This window comes from Schistosoma haematobium, chromosome 4 (assembly GCF_000699445.3).
Source record: "Schistosoma haematobium chromosome 4, whole genome shotgun sequence".
NCBI classification, from domain to species: domain Eukaryota; kingdom Metazoa; phylum Platyhelminthes; class Trematoda; order Strigeidida; family Schistosomatidae; genus Schistosoma; species Schistosoma haematobium.
Window position 1 is genome coordinate 23,346,360 of NC_067199.1, and position 25,215 is coordinate 23,371,574.

General features: G+C 37.6%; 2 protein-coding genes across 3 annotated transcripts in view; one reads left to right on the plus strand and one right to left on the minus strand.

Annotated features, from left to right (window-relative positions):
• Positions 1–20,551, minus strand: part of MS3_00007691 (uncharacterized protein) — a 50,413-nt gene extending 29,862 nt beyond the window's left edge. The window contains exons 1-3 of the mRNA XM_051216007.1: positions 20,306–20,551; positions 12,350–12,739; positions 3,850–3,879 (exon numbers count right to left, since the gene is read on the minus strand). Of these exons, the coding sequence (XP_051066554.1) occupies positions 3,850–3,879; positions 12,350–12,739; positions 20,306–20,418 (533 nt within the window). The 5' untranslated portion in view covers positions 20,419–20,551. The remainder of the gene's footprint in view (positions 1–3,849; positions 3,880–12,349; positions 12,740–20,305) is intronic.
• A 45-nt stretch (positions 20,552–20,596) lies between these two features.
• Positions 20,597–24,787, plus strand: GPR89B_1 (Golgi pH regulator B; the record flags this gene model as incomplete). Of its 2 annotated transcripts, XM_012940711.3 has the most annotated exons (3): positions 20,597–21,256; positions 21,626–21,727; positions 23,255–24,787. In XM_012940711.3, 3 exons carry the CDS (start codon positions 20,597–20,599, stop codon positions 23,876–23,878), a joined length of 1,386 nt encoding a protein of 461 aa, XP_012796165.3. In that variant the 3' UTR covers positions 23,879–24,787. The 2 variants fall into 2 exon arrangements, with proteins under 2 accessions (XP_012796165.3, XP_051066555.1); XM_051216008.1 differs by having other exon boundaries at positions 20,597–21,727.
• Between the last annotated feature and the right edge of the window lie 428 nt (positions 24,788–25,215).

The window sequence follows — 25,215 nt, forward strand, 5'->3', positions numbered from 1 at the left end:
AAATACCTGAAAGACATATTTCAAAAAAACGGCTACCCAATCAACTTCATCAAAAAGCACCAACGGCACACAGCATCAGAACCCAAGTCAAGCACAGAAATCAATAAAAGGATCACCCTACCGTACATACAAGGAATATCAGAAACCGCAACGAGACTGCTGAAAACTTTCGGGATAGGTGTGGCATACAAACCAACAAAATCACTACAATCAATCCTATGCAAACCAAAGGATGAAATAACAAAAGAAAACAAATCAAACATCATCTACAAAATAAATTGTACCAACTGCGACAAACACTACATCGGACAAAGCGGACGCCCCCTCCACCTACGCCTACATGAACATCAATTAGCAGTCAAACGCCATGATATCTCTTCACTTATATCAATACACGTGGATAACTACGGACACTCATTCGATTGGAAAAATGTAGAAATCTTAGACAGAGGAAACTCCAAAAACACAAGAGAATTTTTAGAAGCATGGCACTCAGGTCAATCAGCAATCAACAAACATATTGAAATCAATCCAATTTATCAACCAATCAAGAAAATCATGCATAAATATAGGAACAAAAATCAAACCAATGGAAGACACAACCAAAACAAAGAAGTAAACAATGATAAATTTAAAGTCAATAAGAACCAATCAACATCGAGGTGCGCAGAACAAGCTGTGAGACACATATGGAGAAATTCGAACACTTCACTTCTATCTGAAGTTTGTGCTGATGATGTCGTTCAGAAGAACGATGAAAACTCCACGACCAAACCATCCAGTTCAGAGAACAAAACTCCACCAAAAGTCTTAGATCTTGGCGCGAAATTCATTCATCTATATGGCCAAATAGGATTTTCGCATTATAGCTGATCTCAGTTTGTAATGAAAACTTCAACTCTAATTTATCAGCACAATTTCTAACCTTTTTAAACCCTACTTTGGCGTCGCTCAAGGGTCATCTACAAATTATAGTCTTGCCCAATAATCTTTTTCTTCTTCTCGTTATACGAAAACAGGATGACTTCTCTAAAAGCGAGCTGAAACAATGAACACAAGCTATGTAGAGACGATCCATTTAGGATGTATGTATATATGGCAATAGAGATTGCTCAATTACAGTCCTGAATATCAACAACAGGAAATTAAAAATTCTCAAAAAAATAATACAAGTTTACCTGAATTGTCCCTTATTTTATCCTTGTTTAACAAAACAACAAATATTCAACTGGTCATTGAGGCTACAGGTGAATTAATGAGTCACTAATGACAACTACTCCCATCATTATCATTATTACTACTAATCGATTAATTCTTTTTTCCCTTTATTAAATATAGTGAATTGCAGAATGATTCCTATCCCCTATTTACTGTTCAACTTGATTATATTTCATGGAACAGGTAGAATTCATTCTTATGGATCACACATAGAGGAACCAAAACTAACTAACAAAAAGACGACAATGAATATTTGATATCAAAGTTTGATAGCAAAAGAAGTAACCAAATAAGCAAGAGAGAGGGAAAGGAGGAGGAGGAGGAAAGGGAATGGAAAGGCAAGGACAAAGACAAAGTACATTCAATCAACAATAGTAATAAAAGAAATAAAATAGAAGAAACAGTTTTCTGTTTTCTTTTTTCAAAAATGAGTCATTCTTTTTGCCAGACAGATCGATTGGACGACCACTACTGATAGACAAAATATGCTTTTATATTGACAACAGCCAAAAAATCGTAAAATGACTACATACATATATACAAATATGCATGAAAAAAATGTTTCAGCGAGATAAAGGGAATCACGACAAATAATTTTGAAATTTTCTGTTTTATGTACATATAACCAGTAAAAATAGATAAATAGGAGACAAATACTATATTTTGATCACAATGGGGGTTGGTGGAGAGTTCATGATTCGATGTAAGCTAGACCACCATTGAAAGCCTGGAAGTACTTGACAGCCATCTCGTCCTAGTATGGAACTCCTCAACAGTGAACATCCACGGTCTCGAATCCGGGACTCGAACCCAGGACCTTCGGTCTGGCGCGTGAACGCTTCATCTCTAGACCACTGAGCCGTCATCCATCGGTATTAGTGTCTAACTTCAATCGACCCATGCTCTTCAGAAACTGTTCATCCATTGTCTGAGGTAGATATCTGTCTCTACCCAACAGGAGTCCCATACTAGGACGAAACGGTCATCCAGTGCTTCCAGGTTTTCAATGGTGGTCTAGCTCACATTGACTCATGAATTTAACAACTAAAAATACTATATTTAACAAAAAAGTATAATATAAATCCAGGATTGTAAGTAAAATAAGTTTGTTTTTAGATCAAATGGAATTACACGATAAATGGAAGACTTTTGAACAGTTCGACCTAATGCTATTTAGTCACATAAACGAGTTATAAAGCAATCTACTGAGAAGCAAAATTAAAAGCCATTCTACATTACACACCCAAGTAACGCATCTAAAAGAATTAAGTTTAACCTTATCCTGCTGGCTTGATTGATCGCAGACTGAATAAATCAATAACTACCACCACACTGTAGTAGCAGTAGTAACAGTTAAAGTACATTTAGTCATCACCACCTATATTTCATTTCAACACAAATTATTTTTATTTATATGAGAATAAATTACCTATCATTCACTACATTTTAACGCATAAATTTCGTATTTGAACTAGCAACGAAAAGAAGGGAAATAAGGAGATATTGTCATGAAAAAATATCTGGTTATTCTTTTACAGAGAGAAAACTTGAAATTTATTTGTGCTGTCTTACATCAAAATGTTCATTTTCTACAATATTAATAGATGTGTATGCATGCAAGTTTAGCTGATTACAAAAATAGTAGTAGTACATATCAATAATATATATATATATATATATATAAAGAGTAGAAGATACTCGTAAGCTACTAGTATTTGACCACAGATGCCTTAAAAATATTGCTCGCATATGCTGGGATCACCGGGTAAGTAATAGTGAGGCTAGACGCAGGGTGTTAAGCAATGATGGTAAATCAGTTGATGAGGTTGTGAATCTTCATCGAGTGAGATGGTTGGTCCACGTGTTACATATGCCCAAACACCGATTACAACGACGTGCAATGCTGACCGGTGTTCGGGATGGTTGGAAGAAAGTTAGGGGTGGCCAAACCAAAACGTGGCATCAGTGATTGAAGTCACTAACTTCTAGTCTTAGTCATGTTGGTAGATGCAGACTACTTGGTTGTGGTCGGCGTGACTATCGTAACCAATGGTTGGAGACTCTTGATGACATGGCTCAGAATCGATCACAATAGCGTAGGTGTATACACTCTCTGTCTTCCCTTAAAATACGAGATTAAAATCGCTTCATATCTTTCTTTGTACGAACTAATTCTTTCTTCCTGTACTATATCCTTGTATGCAATCTTTCTTTTATATATTACCACCTTTGAATTAACTACTTTTATGAATTTGGTGTTCATCTTTTTGTGCTAACGAGGTGTGGCAACTTGGACCGATGCATATATGTGCCTGGTCCTATGTTGCAGCTGACTGACCATATATATATTAACGACACAATAATATACGAGACGTCAAGATGTTGAAGTATAATGCATGCAAAGTGAAAAAAGCTAAACAGAAAACGAACTGAATCACAAATCACATGAAATAAGGTTCAGGAAGAGTAAAAATGTACACTAAATGTAGTGATATTTTCACTGAAATATTTTATGACTAAGACAAGTAATATCGTACAGTTATTGCAATCACGAAAACACTAATAAAATGAAAAAAATAAACACACGTACACAATCAACATGGATATACTAAAGAAAAAGCATTTACTTACCCGTGCAATTTTCGAAATAAAAGTTTGCGTCTGTTTAAATAGAAAAAGAGAGATAAGAGATAACGAGGAATCTGATAGAGAAAAGAAATATTTAAATGAGCTCAGTTCAATTTTGAAACAGGCCAAAAGCTGTCATTTAACTAGGAGACTATATATATATATATATAACCAATTACATGATTATTTATTCCATAGTTCGGATCAACATTGGTTCCCTCAACACTGTAGATGTTTTATTTCTACAGGAAGTCAGGCATTGCTTGATTGATATTACCTGACACGTATTCCAATATTCCGAAGAGACTGTAAATATTGTTTTGCTGACCAATGCCAACTCAGTCAGTAACAACGTAGAACTTCGTACGTACGTACATCAGTTCGAGTTGCCACACCACATTAGCACAGAGATGCAGTTGTCGATTCAAATCCCGTAGACGTAGAGGTAATAAGAGTATAAGCAGTAATCGGGGAGATTAGGGTTTGGAGATGTTATTTAAAGAGTATAATCCAGTGAAATAAATTTGGAAAGAGGAAAAAAGGGACATGAAGAATTCAGAAGATTAGAATTTGGGAGAATACAAAGAGTGTATGCACCTGCGCCATTGCAAACGATTTTGACCCACGTCATTCAGGGTCTCTAACCATCGGTTGCTATCATATCGCGGTCCCCAACCAGGTAGTCTACACCGACTAACATGACTCAGTCCACTTGTCAGTGACTTCACGGACTTGTGCCATGTTTTGGTCTGGCCACCCCTAGCTTTCTTCCAACCTACTCCTATACATACCACTGAACATCGCACGTCGAGGTAGTCGGTCGTTGGGCATACGTAACACATGTCCCAGACATCTCAACTGATGAAGTTTCATGTCATCAATTGATTTGCCATCCTTACCTAGTACCCGTTTCCTAACAACTGCGTTACTTACTCGATGGTCCCACGATATACGCGCAATATTTCGAAGACACCTATGATCAAGTACTAGTAACCTACGAATATCCTCTACTCTTACCGGCCATGTTTCACTGCCATAAAGTAGGACGGAACGAACTGCTGCGCAGTAAACACGTCCTTTGGTTGATAGACGGATATCTCGCCTACGCCATAAATGACGCAAGTTGGTAAAAGCTAGTCGAGTCTTCCGTATCAGTGCTGATGAGACTTCCAAGATAAGTGAAGCGATCGACACGTTCAATTACTTCACTCCCTATCATTAGTTCGGGTGTCAATGCAACCCAATCCTGAAGCAATATTTTGCATTTCGAGGGGGAGAATCGCATCCCGAACATGCTTGCATTGTTTCTTAGAGTGGTCAGAAGACTCTGCATTTTGTCAGCGTCTTCACCAAATAAAACTATGTCATCAGCATATTCTAAGTCAACAAGTGAACCTCCCGGTAGAAGTTCAACCCCTGTAAAGTCAGATGAGGAAAGTGTTATCTCTAATAGTACGTCGACCACAAAGTTGAACAAGAATGGAGAGAGTGGGCAGCCCTGACGAAAAGCACTTGAGGTAATCAATTCTGATGACAGTTCACCATAAGCTCTCACTCTACCAGTTGTGTTCGAGTAGAGAGCCTTTATAAGGTTAATGTACTTCTTTGGTGCTCCTTTCAGTGACAAACACTGCCATAGAACCTTACGATCGACAGAGTCCAATGCTGCTTTAAGGTCAAGAAATACTATGATTGTGGGGCGTCTGAATGTGTGTCTGTGTTCTAGAACCTGACGTAGTGTGAATATCTGATCTATACAACCACGTCCAGGTCGAAAACCGGCCTGGTTTTCTCTAGTCTGCTCTTCACGAGCTTTGATTAGTCGTCGAAGTATTATTGAGGCTAATATTTTATACACTATATTTGTCAAACTGATTCCTCTGTGATTGTCACAAGAGGACTTTTGTCCTTTCTTATAGACTGGCACAATCAGTGATTGAGACCAGTCAGATGGGATTACGTCCAGTTCCCAAATTCTACCTAAGACCTCAGCTAATCTCACTGCTAATACTGGACCACCATCCTTAAAAATCTCAGGAGTAAACCTGTCAGGGCCTGCTGCTCTCCCTCGCTTCAGATTTCCTATGCCTTTTCCAACTTCGTAAAGAGACGAAGGACCTACACTAACTTGCCATTCAGGTTGACTGGAGATCGTGGGAAACCGAAGTGTGGCTGGAGGCCAGTTGAACTGATCCCTAAAGTGTTCTGCCCATCGATCCAATCTCCTGGATTGAGAATGAATAATATGTCCATATTTCTCTGAGAGTGTTTCGCTAACAGTCGGTTTCCTAATACCGGTTTCCTTAACAAGTCTGAACAATTGTCTGCTATTACCTATTGCCGCTGCCTTTTCCATCTCTCTTGCTTTCGCTACCCACCACTGTTCACCATCATTGCGTAGACTTCCTGTCAGCTTGCGCTTAAGCTGACTCCGCTCTTCATTATGTTCAGAGCCAAGTGGAATGAGTTTCCGAGCATCTATCAGTGCGGTAGATGCTGCTGAGATCCAGTGTTTCTCCCTAACCTTGTGGTTTACCTTACTAGCAGATATCACTGCTGTTTCGACAGCTTTTCAGATATCATTCCATGCTGCATCGGGGTGGGCATCACATACATGGCTGCCTAACTGTTTTCCTAGTTGTTCCTGAAATATACTCTTAGCTTGACTATCATTAAGTAGGGCCCTAAGAGGTTTACTTGCAGCGTCTTTCTTACATCCAGTAAGATGCAGACAGATACGCGCTCGTACTAGAGCATGATCTGAATCTAAGCATGTGCTCCAGAATGAGCGACAGCCTTCTATCGAGCCCCTCCATCGGTGGCTGATAGCGATGTGATCTATTTGGGTCCAACGTTGGGACGAATTAGGGGGTCGCCATGTTAAAAGATGTTTTCCTTATGCTTAAAGTTAGTATTTGCAAGGAACAGGTGGTTATCTGAGCATAGCTGCAACAGACGGTCGCCATTATCTGTTCTTTGAGCCACGATGCTATAAGATCCACCCAGGTGTCTTTCCCTATCGCTTAGTTTACCTACTTGAGCATTAAAGTCACCGGCCATTATTACTACATCCGAGCGCTTAGCTTTTCGGAGAAGGTCCGAAAGCTTTCTGTAAAACTCATCTTTTACATCATCTGAGCTGCAGTCAGTGGGAGAATAGGCAGAGACGACGAAGAGGCAACGACGAGTGTCCCTATCTTTTCGGATCCTTACTGTTCCGTTCAGTCGGACAGCGCACAAACGACTGTCTACTGTGACCCACTCTAAGAGAGCTAGTTCTGACCTAGGACTCAATGCTATACCTACGCCGGCGAGGCCACGGGAAGCAGAATCAGGGCTTCCAGATACACGAAGCGTAAACCGAGTCGGTTCTTTATTTTGGCATGGTGAGGTCAAGTGAATGACGCTACTCGGATCCTGTATGCGCGTTTCGGAGACGCAGCACACATCGATGGCACGGGATTCTAAAGTCTTAGCTAAGGAAGCCTGCTGTCCTATTTGGCAAAGTGTTCGTACGTTAAAAGCTCCTACGTGTAGTTTAGAGCGTGGTTTCAGGAGACCAGGAATAGCGTTCAACGTACTCGAATCGTTTGCCCTAGCGGTGCGAGGTGATAAAGAGACGTGAGGAGGGTTAGTCATGGAGATAAGAGAGGTATTAGGAGGTGTAGGAAGGATTTGAATCTGACCAACTTGGTCTCGTGCGGTGTTACGAGTATGAGGGCTGATATCACTTTCCGGCTGCCCACACCGTGGAAGGGTATTTCTTGAGGAACCTGAAATAGAAGTCGGATTAGTGTTGGTCTTAACGACCTGGGAGCGTGACCGCAGAGCCCAAGGGACAACTGCTTGAGGCCGGTCGCGCACGGCCTTTTCGTGGAAGGTTTTTGACGTGTTAGCTCCGTTCTTCAAAGGGCCTTATCGCCGGAGACGGAAATCCGTGAGGTAAGGTGAAGTGTGACATTTTTAGGGTCGACCTTTTCTAACCCCACCCCTCCTTGTGGGAAGGCAGCATCGCTGTAGATGCTGGTTGTCCGAGGGAAACACCTTACTGCTGTCACACCCCTCTACAGTCAGCAGTACGACTTCACCCTCAGACCTTGAGTTGCTGCTTTTAGTCTTACCGTTCTCCGATCGACCTGCCCGGCATGGTAGAACCTACAGGAACATATGTCCCAGCCAATATAGCTCGGTTGGGTCATCACGATAGGCAAGCCCGACCACCGCGTCAAGGTAGCAGCTTCGGTCGTGAGTTGGTTACTACTACTAGTCCTAATCTCATAATTCTCTATCATCAAACAAATCAATAGTCAGTAAAACATTTAGATCGATCATTTAAAAATAGATTTTTCAATGAAACGAGACTAAAACGGAAAAAAAGAATGCCAAAAAAATAAGTAAATTTGCAATGACAAAATCGAACAGAAAAATAATTTAGAAAGTGTCAAAGTAATGTGAATTTATGTTCTAACCAAAAAAATAATTGAAAAGAGAAATTTTGATCGATCAAAGTTTACATTTGATCACTTTACATGACATACAAAAACTAATTGATTTCCGAAATAAGTATACTCTCAATCATGTAATCCAGTTACGGTAACTGTAAAAAATAACCTCAAGTTTATTTTAAGGACAATTTGTGAAGACTTAACAAAATATACACACAATAGAGATACATACACAGAACATAATAGAAATGTGTAAGAATGCACTGTGTAGATAAAAAACAAGTAGATATCGCTACTTAAATCTTTCGTTTGTTAGATGGTAAGAGAATATAAAGTCGATGGTATGCGGAAAAGAGTAGACAAGTCAAGCTTAAATTATGTCAGTTGCCGAAAAGGTATCAACACGGTATTAAAGAAATAAGATGACTTTAAAAAGCGATTGATACAAGAAAAAAGTATTATTTATTTTGTAATGATTTATGCGCTTGAACACTAAGCTCATCATAAGTTGTTTGAGTAAGAAAAGAAAATGTAGTCTACTGTCAAGATTGAAACTATGTATTTAATACAGAGATGAAACTAACTGAATTGAGATAGATAACCATTATTAATTGGGTGAGGAAAATGATTAACGCTAAACTACTTTTACGACTGAAAATTTACCCCGATGTTCATTTTATATATTAGTAGCAATATGTTAGGATTTCGGTGAGATAGATTCCCAATTCTAAAATTTGGGAACTATGTAGTATGGTCACCTAGAAAGTAGTTTAAAGAATGTCCAAGCGTTCTAAGAACAACACAATTCTACATTTTACGATTTAAAATATATTCAAAAAGTTATCCCAGTTTTCTCAAAATCGGGATCCTAAGTACGTGTTGCAGCCCCCTCTGTTCAGACCCCATGTCTAATCAAACAATAAGCTTCTCTAAGTAAAACTTGCTTTCTTCGAAACCTACATACAATACTCAAATGTAATTATTCACTTAACTATACCCAACTAGTGTGGAGAACTAACATGATCGACTCTTCTCATTTCCAAAGAACTGTTAACGACTCGTGATTAAGTTGATGTAAGTACAGAATTAAGTTTGAAAGAATGGAACTTCAATCAAATATCGCTTGTATGCTGAGTGGTTGAATGAAAACTTACGAACTAGAAAATGAAGGGATACACTTCATTATCTTTAGCAGATTGTATTTACATCCCCGATGAATTCATCCAACACGAAATAGGTGAGTTCTAAGGTAAATTCTCCGGACTTAGTGGGAAGAACTAGGGAATCAGAAATATTAATAACAGAGTAATTTCAACGTCTAGGTTGGCTGAAAAGCACTGGAGTAGAACTTTAGGACATTTTCATACTGAACAAAGTTTAAAACAAATTAGCAAAAAGCAATAAAGGCGTTCTTAGACGTATCTTTATGTAAGTTTTCCACCTTTTCAATTTATAATTCTGTTACATTATTTCATGGTGTATGCTATATCAACTTTACTTATAATACGAAAAGACTTTAGTATGCGTTGGAGCAATAAGAAATGTGTTGCTTGCTTTGTATTCTAACTAAAAATAAACGGAGAATCTTTTGATAAGTTAAGTATAGAACATTTGTCCTTATAAAATGATCATAGCAACTTAATAATAATAATAATAATAATAATAATAATATATATATATATATATATATATATATATATATATATATATATATATATATATATATATATATATATATAACACGTGGGTTCTTTCCACTTAAACAATTACAATCGTGATCATGAACCGAAGAAAAGAATAACATACAAATTATAAACAACAAGTATTGTCACAATGCATTAACCATAAATCACATGGTGCTGTGTTTCTTTACTCTTCTTTTGGTTAATAGTCAATACTTTAGTGAGTACTGAAAGAAATTTTAAATCCACGGTTAGTTCAACTACGATTGGTGATTAACTTATAAAAGTTTCGTTTCAAGCATAGTATTATACCATTCAACATTAGTATCAGTAGGCAAGATATGTTGAATCCACGTATATATCGACGTGCATCGCAACGTCTTACTAAATTGTTTGACGGGACACTACTCATACAACTGCCTGTTAGAATCTATTTGAAGTGCATTGACAATCACGTGGTTTGCCTAGTCCTAACATGTAACATTAACGGAATTGGTCACTGGATTCCAGGACTATTCAAAAATGATTTCTAAAGTAACGAAACTAAGCTACTAGGGTCAAGCGAATAAATAAACGCCATTTGAGCGTTTCAACCAATAAAAGTCTGGTGCTATTAGATGGTTGGAGGTTATCATCAGAAAAACCTAGACTTGAATTTTGTATTGGTTGATACTCTTTGGCAAGATTTACAACCATGAAGGAATCGATAATCATTCAAAGATTCTAACCGGCGTCTCCTAGTGCCACAGTCAGTGATGTTACTAATGACAGTTTATTTTTTCGTTCGTCGATACGGTTAGAGGTGATCGGTTCAGAAATAATCCAATCATCTAGGCAATGTTTTCAATTTATTGTTTGATAACACTAAGTAAGCATCTTCACTAGGTAGACAGTTTCATTTAGGAATCAATAGGTCACATGATAGGTATTCATTATTGATCATCTGAACTACGGAAGAATAGTTCCTTTAATTTGCAGGTACGTCTACAGTGTCGGCTAGCAAGACGAATGGGTCCAGTGATTTTCTGCTATGTTCAACCACGTAACAAGTTAAATATCTAAGTAGGAAACATATCACTATTTATATTTCACCGCACCAATCAGAATACCAAAGTTGAAAAAACTACTCGGTGAATTCAGTAAAACTAAATATCAAATAATACTTCACCTCATAAACTAGAAATTGCTATTTTAAATAGCCCACAATAATATGTAGGTTTCTATTAGGCTTTAGTTATTCAACATATTAAATGTTATAATTTACTAAATAAGCCTATCAGTCAGTCAGCTACAACGTAGGGCCAGGTACGTATATGCATCGGCCTATACTAAATAACAATTATTAAGGCGTAAATTAAAATGAATCACAATAAATGAACGTTAAAAGGTATCAATTATAGCTATTCTTAGTATTATTATTATTATTAAAGTTTATTGATTCTTCATGGAATTATAAGGACATCAACAAGATACTAGTATTCAATGTAAATTAAAATAAATTTATGCATAAATAATACGAACTAATATATCATATACAAATATATGAGTATACAAATAGGGAGACATGAAACGAATATTTAATAATTTAATCATTCCTGTTAAGATCAGGTCGAGAATCGTGAAAATCAAGGTATTAAAAACTAAGTAATATACCCATAGAAATGTTAATAACGATGACACTAAACAAGCGATCCATTCAAAACTGAGTCTGATTTGTAAATACAGGCGATAAACTGCAATGCAGTAGCAGTATAAACAAAATAAGGGAAAATGACAACATTAATTCCAGGTTGAATTGCTGCGAATTTTACAAATATAATTTACTGTTTAGTATCTTTTAAGCATTTGTCTTTTTATCCGGAAAAGTTCGAATACCGAGATTTTGTGCAGTCAAAATGCCTTTGTACTAGAGTTATTTTAATACATTAGTTTAATGAATCAGAGATATTTAATGAGTTAATAGACGACTATGATTAGTTGAAAATTTAGGTGCTGTAGAGTTAATTAGTACAGAACATTCTCAAAAACGATTTTTTTCGCACATGAAGTCTTAACGTTCGATTTACACGTGAATTATTTTATAAAATGCATTTCCCCATCGACCATGTAGAAAACGGCTTTACTAACTAACTAGTCTCACTACATCATACAATTTATTAATAAACATACCATAACTAAATAAAAGTTTAGAATAAATAACGCATGGCATAAACTATTTGACTATCAAGCAATTTGAGGACCCAGAGAGGTATTTAAAGGTAGATATACAAGCTGCAAGTCACACGTTATTATTAGCGATCTAAAAGTACCACTTGGAGTACATATATGCCATGTGAAACAATGGCCATAAAAACATTATATAGACTTAAAACTCACCTATCGTCTTCTTTAATTTGACTAGTGCGAAAACTTGGAGAAGTGATAACCATTTGTAAACTTTTAAAATTTGTTCGATTTGATAATGTGCCAAAACGATGCCTAGGAAATTTACTTTTACTACTATGATCAACACTTTGACTAGTTCCTGTAGTTGTTGTTTTTGTCTCGACAGTTTCATCACATGTAATTCGTTGACGTTGAACAAGTACCATTGGGCTTGCACAAAGTCGTTGCCATGCTTCACAACGAAATGAATCAGGAATTCCTTTTCGACATCGATCACGTAGCTTTTGATGGTATTTAAAATACCATAAACTCCAATTAGAACACATTTTTCTCCATTTTAACTCTCGTGAACGTATAACCTCGATGGGAACACGATCTTCTCTAAAAATATGTAAAAAATAACTGAAATGCTCTTCAGAAAATATCAAGAAACGAAATAATCACAGTCATTCTGTGATCTGAAAAATCTAGAAAAAAGTTGTTCCGTAAACTCGAATTATTAACATTGACCGTGAAGTTGAACTCATAAAAGCTAAAGGGAACAGTATTAATAATTATACTCAATGACGAAAAATAAACAAAGATGAAAAGAATTGCTGATATGGGTCTTTTTGGTATTAGCAGTTTGCTGGATTTTCATTTTTAGATGTTGACGAGAAAATTTTGCTCGTACTCTATAGAACAATCAAAATCTGTACAGCAAGGAAAGATGTGAAGTGTTTAGAGTTAATCCTTACAATTCAAACCTTAACAACACTGATAAAAAAGCTGATATTTCCGATCAAGCTTGCTGAAAAAACAGCTGATTTTGACAACTGTACGATTTCATCTTACAATGTAGATATTCATTATCTGACAGTTGCCTAGTTGCCCCAAAACTACCATCGATCTATCTGGCAATAGAAGGTCCAGGAATAAGCGATACAGTCAATATATCAACTAGATATCTGAGAAGAACAAGTCCCAGTAGAAAATAAAAGCAGTAGCTATTAACTGGGCTGTTACGATAACGGACAAGAAGTATCGCAAAGAAATATAGTATCTGAAGACCAACGAAGTTTGTTTGTATTGAAAAAGTAATTAAAAAAGCGAACAAATAAACGCACTCTAAATAATGCTTTGAAAAGGATAATAATTTTATGAGACGAAGGAAGTATCTCTGATGCAGAATATTTGAGACGATGATACAATTTAATGCTACAATATACTAAAGACAAGATACGTGGTTTTATTGTCAAGAGATTGTGAAGAACCAGTACATGAAACCGAACTTTATTTTATTTATTTACTATTATTTACTTAAACACAAACATTGGTAAAAGGAGGCACCAAATACATATGCCCTGGGATACTGCCCATGTGCCTAAACCGAAGCAGGTGGTTTTCTTAGGGGGCCACACCCGGAGTCTTCGACTTAAAGGTCTAATCCACAGGGCAGTGGAGCAACGTAAGGAGATGCAGTCCCATGGTAGCCGGTGACCAACAATTTGTTCATACGCCATTTGTTCCCTTAGGATGCTGGAGCCCATGTACACCATTGGTTTGGAACCAGGATTTTCAGATTCCCCTAGGTGGACCCTCCGTATGAAATTGCAGACTCGGATGTAAAAATGAAATCATACTGAGAAAATTAATTAACGGTTCCATAAAAGTCACAAAATTAGACGATATATAGTCAATTAGGGTTGTAAATGTCTTGTATTATCATACTATGAGCTAGTTTTCTAGTACAAATAGATATCCTTATACTTGACTGAGATGGATAGAAAGCAAATACGTTTTCTGTGCCAGTTTATTCATGTTGACAATCATAATTGTTTTAAGCAACACTCACTGAAGTATAAGGAACAAAGTGCTATCTATAAATCCTAGACACAACATTTATGTTGAGTAACATCTTGGTAATTACTTAATGCAACTTAAAGAATATATGTTGACGTAACTATCTATGACATATTGCTTGTGTAGAAGTGATATTATCCTACTGGACGAACCGGAAGAGGTTAGGCGGATAAAAGTGAAAAGTGAACAACGTTACTTCTACTGTTAGGCAACTGAAATTAATAGATACTATGTAATATCTAATACTTTCAATTCACAAAGGCTAGGTTTTTGTCCGATCGTAACAAGACTATTCGTTCGAAACAAAGACTTAGTGGTTAAGATATTCGTTTTTCAATCATAAAGTCAGAGGTTTGGAAGCTGATTTTCCTACTATAGTTTTGGAAATAGAGTAGCATCATTAGTTTTCACATCGAAAGTATGACCGAAGACCAAGTTTATGAACCTAAACTGGGTTAAAAAGCTATACTGATCTATTTAAACATACAAAAAAGTGAACTTTCCGCACACGATTTTTAATTTTAATCTCATGTCTCTATGATCTTAACAGGCTACCAAACTATGTTTTTTAACTGCTAGCCAGCGGCGAAAACATGCACAAAGTTATGTTTTTGGCAAAATCATTCACTAATTGTGTGGACCATGAATTACAGAAGACACTACGAAGATTTGCTGCGTAAACAGTTAAGTCATTAAAGTCGTGAACTAATACTTGCATTACCGGATTTACCACTCAAAGACAAGTACTCAGTTATATACTTAACCATCAAATAACAGATTTACTTTACAAGGTAATTACTACACTTATACTGTTTTGGTAATTTTAAAAATGTAACTGTGACGACCTCGAACAGTAAATTCTAAAAGAAGATATTCTACTCAGACCTGAAAACCGTGGGCTACATATTTGAGTTGATTCATTCGCTTTAAGGAATAAAGTATGAGACGGATGTTTTGAAGAATAAACGCCATTTACACATAAATCTATGGCATATTATAAATAAGTAGTATCGCGCGTATATGAAAGGTAAAAGAGACATGTGTTAGAAAAAAGCCAAGTAGTAGAATTGACAATAACTGGTAGGATTTACTACCGGTTCCTAGCATATAAAAGACAGAGAAGACGAGCAAGGCTTATCACTGTTTCAGTAGAACAAATTCTTTGGACAAGGGATCAGTACGTGAGGTTGTCGAAGCACAGTTTTTCTGGCACCTCATCAAAACAAGACTGAAATGTGTAAATGAAATGGGTAAAAATGATGAGGTCGAGTCACCCAAATGCCCTGGTACGGCCAAGAGTGGAGAGATTCAACTCTCCCTCTCGAAATGCTCTCATATGGCCACATGCATATAACGACTGACAGAAAATTCCTACTCATTGCCTTCTCGTGATGGGGTTGTTGTTTATGAAATTGAGAGGACGAAAGGCGAATGTCCGGCGCTTTAACCGGGTTGGTGGATATAGAGGATCCACCTACGGAAGTTGGAAAATCCTGATTCCAAACCAATGATGTACATGGGCTCCAGCATCCTAAGGGAACAAATGGCGTATGAACAAATTGTTGGTCACCGGCTACCATGGGACTGCATCTCTTTACGTTGCTCCACTGCCCTGTGGATTAGACCTTTAAGTCGAAGACTCCGGGTGTGGCCCCCTAAGAAAACCACCTGCTTCGGTTTAGGCACCTGAGCAGTATCACAGCCCTCATACATATCAAATGAGATTTGTGTGGCGCATATGTATTTGGTGCCTCCTTGTACCAATATCTATGTGTTCAAATAATAATAATAATAATAATAATAATAATAATAATAATAATAATAATAATAATAATAATAATGTAGATTATGATATAGGTTAATTCAGGAATTACTCGAGTCATCCCTAACAACAAAATCTCACACTAGTTTAAGTCAGAATTTAATCATAGGTGTTGGTATTTGACTTTTCGAAGGATATATAGGATGTAAATATCTTAACCGAAGCACACTATGCTCCTCTCTGCTTTCTTTTGACTAGCTAGGTAGTATTTATCTCTCGCAGAAAATGCCACTCAAGTCCAGGTACATGCTTATTACTTATTACATCATGATAGTAATTAGGTATAGACTTGTATACTCGACTTTCATCTACCCCTCAAATGTGAAGGTTAACGATACTCTTCCAAAGGAATAATATAGAGCTTTGAGTGGTGGCTCGATGGTTAATGCGTTTGACTTTCAGGCATTAAGTCCCAGTTATGACCCCCGCTGTATCGACTTGGGTTGGGTATCCAGCTAGTGTTATTTGGCCCTCACGTTCAGAGTGGTTCATATCCAAGTACCTAGTAAATGAGTTGATTTTATATTTTAGGGTCAAACCAGGAAACTGAGGACCGTTGGTATGTCTGTAGGGAAGTAAACAAAAACAAAGATATTGTCCCAAAATTAATTCCCAATCAGGGGCTAAAATTTGTTTTGACTGATACTTCGACTTGAAATTAGTCCACACGGCCCAGCTGATAATAGCGAATAGCGAAATTGTTTTATACAAAATTTCAGATGGGTTTTGTGGATATATCAGTAATTTCAATGGTGAAGATCATGAGTCAGTTGAAGCTAGACCACCATGGAAGATCTGGAAGCACTGGACGGCCGTTTCGCCCTATTGTGGGACTCCTCAGCAGTGCGCATCCACGACCTCGCCCCTTGCGAGATTCGAACCCATGACCTACTGGTTTCGCGCGCGAGCACTTAACCACCAGACCACTGATTTATTTATTTATTTATTTATTTATTTGAACATATATATATTGGTACAGGAGTGCGCCAAATATATGTGCGCCACACAAAACAATGAGAATTCGAAGAGAAGTAGAAAAAAAGAACAATAACGAAGAGATTGGTGTCAGGTAGTGTGGTAGCAATGAGGGAACGCAAAGGTACAATCGGAAGAAATCTTTCAGGTAAGGGAGACACAACCACTTTTTATGAAGAAAGTAAAAGAAAGTTACAGCAGGATCGCCACTGGCTTCTATCCTGAGCCATATCTGATAACGTCTCTAGCCACTGTGTTGCACCATCTCTCGGACCCCAACCAGGGAGCCGTGAAGGACCGACACAAGCCAGCCCTTTGCAGCTTTCTTTCATACCACGACACCATGTCATGCACTGACCACCTCTCCGCTTTCTCCAACCAGTCCCAGAGTCGGCAAATAATGCACGACGTGGAATTCTCTGGGACGACATTCCGAGAACATGTCCAAGCCACCGAAGTCGGTGTTTCAAGATGGTGACACCAATTGAATTATCATCTCTGTGCCCGAACACACGATGCCGAACCTCTGCATCACTAACATGGTGTTGCCACTGGATGTCAGCAATCCTTCGGAGACAACAATAATCGAACACAGAGAGTCGTCTAACGTCCTCAACTCGGAGAGGCCAGGTTTCACAAGCATAGAACAAAACTGCTCTCACCGACGCGTTGTAGATCCGACCTTTTACAGCCAGACTAACATCACGAAGGCGCCAAAGGTGGCCCAGATTGGCATAAGCCGCTCTGGCTTTCACTATACGTGCATTGATCTCATCACTCACACCCCCACCAGCACTTATGCAGCTACCCAGATACACGAACTTCTCGACTACGTCTATCTGCTCACCATCCAGGGTGAGTACAGGATTAGAATCCTGCCAGTCTTGTAGAGGTACTTTGCATTTCAAAGGTGCAAAGCACATACCCTACCTACGGACACTGATTGCCAAATGATTAAGTGCGGATTGCATGGCTTGAGCATTATCGCACAGTAAGACAATATCGTCCGCATACTCAAGGTCGAGGAGTCTTTCTCCAGGCAACAGATCCACACCGCCATTACTTACATCCATCAGAGCTGTTTCCAGAATGTCATCGATAGCAAAGTTGAAGAGGAATGGTGAGATTGGGCAACCCTGTCTAACCCCAATGCTCGAATAGAACAATGGAGAAAGGTGGTTGTATGCCCTCACTCTGCCTGAGGTGTTTGTATATAGGGCTTTCAGGATGTTAATAAACTTCTCAGGCACACCCTTCTTCAATAGACAATCCCAGAGAACAGCCCTGTCCAACGAATCGAAGGCAGCCCTGATGTCAAGAAACACTAAGATTGTTGGCCTTTGATAAGTATGGCGGTGTTCTAACATTTGGCAGAGAGTGAAGATATGATCAATACATCCTCTACCAGAACGAAACCCAGCCTGCTCCTCGCGAGTCAATCTTTCTCGGGTTTTGAACAACCTACGAAGTATGACGGAAGCCAATAGCTTGGACGCAATCGGAAGTAGACTTATCCCCGATAGTTGTTACAGGAACGACGTGAACCCTTTTTAAAGATAGGGACAACTATCGACTCATTCCATGACGTTGGTACACTCTCTAGTTCCCAAACCTTTGTAAACAACGTCGTCAATTCCTTAGTCAAAAAGTCACCACCATCTTTAAAAGGAGTCGGAGGTAAGTCATCTGGGCCAGATGATTTGTAACGCTTCAAGAGTTGGAGTTCCTTGCGGACTTCCTCCTCGTTTAGTGGATCAGTCGTCACCGGCCATGGAGGGCAGGGCAGTCTGACCGATGTTGCCGGAGCAGCAGGCCAGTTGAACTGCCCTTCGAAAAATTCTGCCCATCGTCCAAGACGTCGATGGATGTTAGTGATTGGCATCCCATCATCCTCACAGATTGTTTCACTCACACCATACTTCTTGCTGCCAGTGGCTCGGATGAGTTGGAAGATCTTCCGGTAGTTACCAGATGCAGCTGCTGCTTCCAGCTCATTAGCTCGCTCCGACCACCAGGCTTCTCGGTCCTTACGCAAGCTTTGCCCAATCTCACTACGTAACAACCTTCGTTTGTGGTCTGATATTGACCAACATATGCTCAATAGTGACTGGCTTCACGAGGTATATCCTGGAGTTCTAGTGAGAAGTAGTGACCAGTGGAGTCCAACCAGGTCTGTGGTGAGATAATAACTGACTAAAGACAATAGTGGATGTGTCGCTCAATTTCGTTGATTAGTTGAAGTTAGACATTAACACCGTCAGATGCCGGCCGGTTCAGTGGTCTAGTGGTTAAGTGCTCGCGCGCGAAACCAGTAGGTCATGGGTTCGAATCTCGCAAGGGGCGAGGTCGTGGATGCGCACTGCTGAGGAGTCCCACAATAGGGCAAAACGGCCGTCCAGTGCTTCCAGATCTTCCATGGTGGTCTAGCTTCAACTGACTCATGATCTTAACCATTGAAATTAATTATACAAAATTGTTAGGAAGATTTCTGGATGACTTTTAACGAAAGTACTTGGAAACTACTCAACTTGAGCATTTTAACATTAAACAGGTTGAAGCATATAGGACTTACCAGGTACCCAAAAGAGCTCGATTAAAAGCATGTAGACCATATGACCACAGACAGAAATGTGGAACGTGATAAACGGCATTTCGATGCAATGAAGTATTACTTACATCAACGTAGAAGTATTTGGAAGGCTTTGATAAAGGAGAATAAGCTTGAGTTTAGCCAGTTTCCTTATCTAGCAGCAACGAATAACTAGTACTATGAATTACATGGATTTATCTTGAAAAGATAGGGAGATTCAATATATACGTTGAGGTTGAGTAAATTAAGTGACAAAAACTGATAATTAGATTTTATTTTCAGTGATAGTTAGTCAGTCATCTACAAAATATATATATATATATATATATATTGAACCAAGTTACCGTAACTCATTAGCACAACTAAATGAACACCGTTATAGGATAAGGTGGATGAAGTTAGAAAGTAAACAGTAAATGTGACGATAAAGACCAGATAAGAATAATTATTTTCTACGTGAAATTGGAAACAGGAATAACCCCCAAAAAATCTGGATAAATCGGTAGAGAAAAGAGACTGAGGTTGATTACTAAACCCTCTTCGAATGAACAGCATGGTGTCCTAGGTTATATTAGAAGTAAGAACCATATTGGTGGATTGTTGAGAAGGCATCACCGCATTGAAAAAGTGCATTGGGGTTTTAGGCACATGATTCCAAAGAGAAATGTACAAATTAAACAAGTGGAATAATCCAGATGTAAAAACTCATTTAACCTACTCCTCTGGATTTGTATACTGCTGGCCACCACGAAAGCCATATCTATCACATTGTAAAATGTCATCTTCAGACTGGAGTGGGCTATTTTCATGTTCATTTATGATATTATCCATCTTCGGTCAACTAGCATAGTTTTCACCAAGATCAAAAAACGCGCTAACCAATTCGTTGCTACAATTACTCCTTTTTCATACATAATTTCACACAAATGACCACAAAAATATGTCTGATTAGTATGGATTTATAGTCTCAACATTGTGTTTGTTGATATGTCAAGGCTATGCGCTTATTATGAGTTTCCTACTAGACTCTTGCGCCCTATTTTTTTCTCAGATAGCCTTCTTTATAGGAGGATGGGTTTTCTTTCTTCGACAGCTTTTTCGTGACTATGAAGTCAAGGACTCCATAGTAGTACTAATCTTTTCACTCACTTTTTCCTTGTCTTGTACAGTTTTCGAATTAGTAATTTTTGAAATACTAGATATTTTGGAAGCCTCTTCCAGGCGCATACATTGGCAGTTTATTCTTTTAACAACACTCTTAGATGTCATAATAATCATCCCATTTTACATATCGTTTTATATCAGTAAGAGTTTACGAGTTATCCCTCCTAAAAATTCAATTAGACTTTGTTTCTCCTTTGCACTTATGACTGCATATTTATATGCCTTTTGGAAAGTGGGGACATCTTTCCCTATTTTGAGTGGAAAACATGGCATTGTATTCTTGGAGCAATGTATTGGTCGAATAGGAGTAGTTGGAGTAACTATAATGGCTTTTTTATCCGGTTTTGGTGCTGTCAATTATCCGTATTCATGTATGACTTACTTCGCCTTGTCCGTTTCAAACTCAGAAATACGCACAGCTGAGAGAAGATTGTTACAAACTGTAGATATGATTTTGGTGAAGCGTCGAAGACTAGCTCAGTTTCAATTTGAGGCAAGAATGAAAGTTAGTCCATCGTGTGTTTTTAATTTCTGTTTTGAGATTGTCTGTTTTTTTCCTATTATGCATGTTACGCCGTAGACATATTTTTTTAACTCAATGTGCCGCTTTATTCTATTAACTTCAACACCACAGATCAGACTGCTGCGTTTTGTTAGTCTACAACAAAGCAGGTATACCACCTTCTTTATAACTCAGTTATATTTGTGAAAGAGCCGAGATACTACTTGTGCGCCCAAACGGAGACAGCTGGTTTTTTCTGGAGGCCAACACTTGGGCATTCGACCTTTATTTCATTGAGTGTTATTTTTTGCAGAACTTAGTCGTTATATAGCTTCCAGGTTTTACCGCAAAATGTTTTTATGTGAATTTCAGCGTACTACCAACGAAAAATCTAACACCTTTTGGAATATGTTACGGACAGTTGGAATGTCCATTTCATCACCTCGTATTGACGAAAAATTATTGAAACATGAGGTTAGTGTTTTATTTATACACTGTTACCATATTTGAGTCATTTGTCTAGCTATTGTCTTAAAAAATTAATTTTCAGTTCCGAATCTAAATTGTATTAAGATCGATTCTTGTCTTAACATCTTTTATCTTGATAGGCACTCTTAAGTTTAAAATAGTGTGACCTTTAATCACCTGTTTTTTTCCGGTTTCTAGACCATCGATTTGGATCAAGTTAAGCTCACTAGCCAAGTAAAAGTTCGTATTTTAACCCTTGTTTGTGATCCGAATATATGGCTTGATAATCGAAATTCAACTCCTGTAACCGCATTTTTATTTTATGTAATTCATGAAAAAGAACTAAGAATGTAGGGATTCGTGCAATTAAAAGGCTATATATCTATAGATTGTGACGTCAGACATACTACACTAATATATTCAGAAAGCCCCTAATAAAAAGGATATTACCTTTAAAATAAAACCTCAATAACAACCGTCCACTTTTACGAGTGTGGCTCTTCCAGGGGCTTTAAATTATAGTTATTAATTCCATGTTACGCTTCAGTCATGTTCATCCAATACAAATTCCTGCTATTTAATATTATGATCATGTTCGAAGTATGATCAAAAAATGTTTTTACAAAGCCCAGCATACTCGGAATGTATCACAGTTACAGCCTAGGAAATATTGCTAACAAAATCTACTATGGTTATTATCGTTTCCAATAGTGTAGTCATTAATGGTGAAAAAATGTGTAGTTGCTTCAAAATAAGTAGGACAGCTATTCAACCGTTTTACAACCTATAGAATAATAATTGAAACTACTTTTCACTACTTTTAAGTTAGTTTTCCTGAACTTTTGAAAGCAAACATCAGGCATTCTGAATTTTCATCGCTTACTTACTGTTGACTGTGAAGATGACACACGTATTCAGTGTTTGACAACGCTTTTACCAGCAACACCTAATATAATTCGTACCCACCAAGAGAAATCAAAAGACAGAGTCGAAGAGATCGGAAGAGTGTATTTGGTGATAACCAATATATCGGAATTCTCTGATCTAATCTGGCTAGCGATTGCGGTAGATGTTGAGCACAGCGTTACCACACGTGATCTGGTGCGGATGCCTGACCGAGCGCCTTCAGCTAGATGGGTCCACTAAAACATATAGTCAGCATCCAATGTTGAAAACTTACAGAGCTATTTATTTTGGGGATTTATTTACCGCTACAACTGTATAAGCCAGGAGTTTTAATCAAACATTATCACCTAGTTATTTATTACTTTATACTCCCATTTTGACTGATGTCATTGTTATTTCTGACAGCAGTTATACGGCAAAACATTTTAGTCTTATTAAAATTCAACTGAATACTTGTTTAGAACTCTTGTGTTGTGATACTGTATAGAATCATTCTCTTTTTTATTTAGAATTCTTAAGTTACCCTGAAAGTTTTCACTATTTCTTACGTTCAGTAGGAAAATCTAACACGAGGATTATTTTTCGTATTCATCGTAAATTTCTCTTGTTTTCTTTCAAAATATATAGATATCTGTTCTTGAGGACTTAAGCCGTCAATTATTTCTGGAACTGCACTACCTCCGAACTGCCCAAGAACGTATTGAATTTTCAAAAACATGGAAAGGGAAATATTTCAATTGTCTTGGCTACTTTTTCTGTGGTTATTGCTGTTGGAAAATATTTATATCCATTGTAAATATTTTATTGAATCGATTCGGTGGACAAGATCCTATAACACGCTTTATGGGTATAACTATACATTATCTAGGCTTTCAAATCGATGTAAAATTTTGGTCACAACAAATATCTTTTTGGCTCGTCGGTATAATTGTTGTAACGTCAATTCGTGGACTCTTGATAACTTTAACAAAATTCTTTCATGCTATAGCCAGCACAAAATCATCGAATATAATTGTTTTAATCATAGCACAAATAATGGGTACTTATTTTGTTTCTTCTGTATTGCTTTTACGCATGAATATGACTGCAGAGTATAGGAATATGTTAAATCAAGTACTTGGTGACTTACAGTTTCATTTCTATCATCGTTGGTTTGACGTAATCTTTCTTATCAGTGCTATGTGTAGTATTGCGTTTTTATACTTAGCACATAAACGAGTTGCTGAAATAAAAGATGACTATATTTCTTGACTTCATATTGTTTGTACATATCGTTCAAGACAGCCTAAATATTTTCTTATGCTACCACTAACTTGCATTCCACAGGTAATAGGTGTTATGGTAATATGAAATTATATAGACTGGTACGTTATTTCTGTCTCTTCCCATTCATCTTGTTATTTCCATCTCGTGCCTATGAGGTTTAGCAACTTGGGCCAATGCACATCTATGCGAGGCTCTACATTGTTGATGACTGAGTTCATGCACTTCATCCCTTCCATAAATTTAAATGAAGTTTTCGGGATCCTTTCTTTTAATACATATTGGAAAAACTAATGAGTAGTAATGACACGCTTAATAGTTAGTAAGAAAATATCTCTTAGAACAACCAATTTTTTAAATCTATCTAGGTAACAGTATAAGTTCATGTACTCAGTTTCAAGTCCTTGTGATCACTCCGTCCACAAATGACTGACAGTTTGTGTGTGAAGGTCAGTATTTCTAATTAACTTACTTAGTCGAAATAAGTAGGGTGGGGTAAGAAGATATGATGTCGAATACAACATTTCAAAATAGTTTAGTACAATATTCGGCTGTGAAGTAGTATTGTTTAATACACCACCCACGTTTTGGCACTGCTAGGATGGTGTCAAGTCGATTTAATTCGCAGATCATAGCTACCATTCCCAGTGATTTTGTTTTCAGACCCCAGAATTCCGATCTAGTCATTTATCCTGGTTGTGTGGTTGATTTTGAGGATAACTAATGTTGCAGCCTTAATACTATTCCTGTCGTTCAACAAGAATAATCCTTCTACGTTATTTTCAGTTGGAGAGTATCATTCACTGATACACCAACTGAACTTGGTCCTGACAACCATTTCCTTCCTCGATTTGTAGCTTCTCTTTCACCCCGATTACCAAGCCTTTCAATGCTGCGAAATATCATCTCTCACCTCCTGAAGCAAGGCCCAAACTAAATGTCTGAGCTTTCGATCTGGTTTTAAGTTGGATAGGACAAGTTCCACTAGTTAGAAGTCCGTAATCCCACACGATATATGTATGCTATTTCTCCGAAACGTGCATACAGTACTTAGGAGTGACTATTTACTTCACTTTACCTTATCATTATGGAGAAGCAATACAGTTTACTCTTCATTTATGTGGGAATTCTTTAGCTATTTCTCGTGGTTTTCTAGATGTTAATCATCTAATAACCTTATAAGAGATGAGTGGTCAAAATCCATAGCTTGTAATGAAATTTACTTATGATTTTGGTGTACATTAATTCACAAAATCATCCATCCTAGAATATAAAACGATGGTATAGCAACTTGGACCGATGCACACGTGAGCCTGGTCCTACGT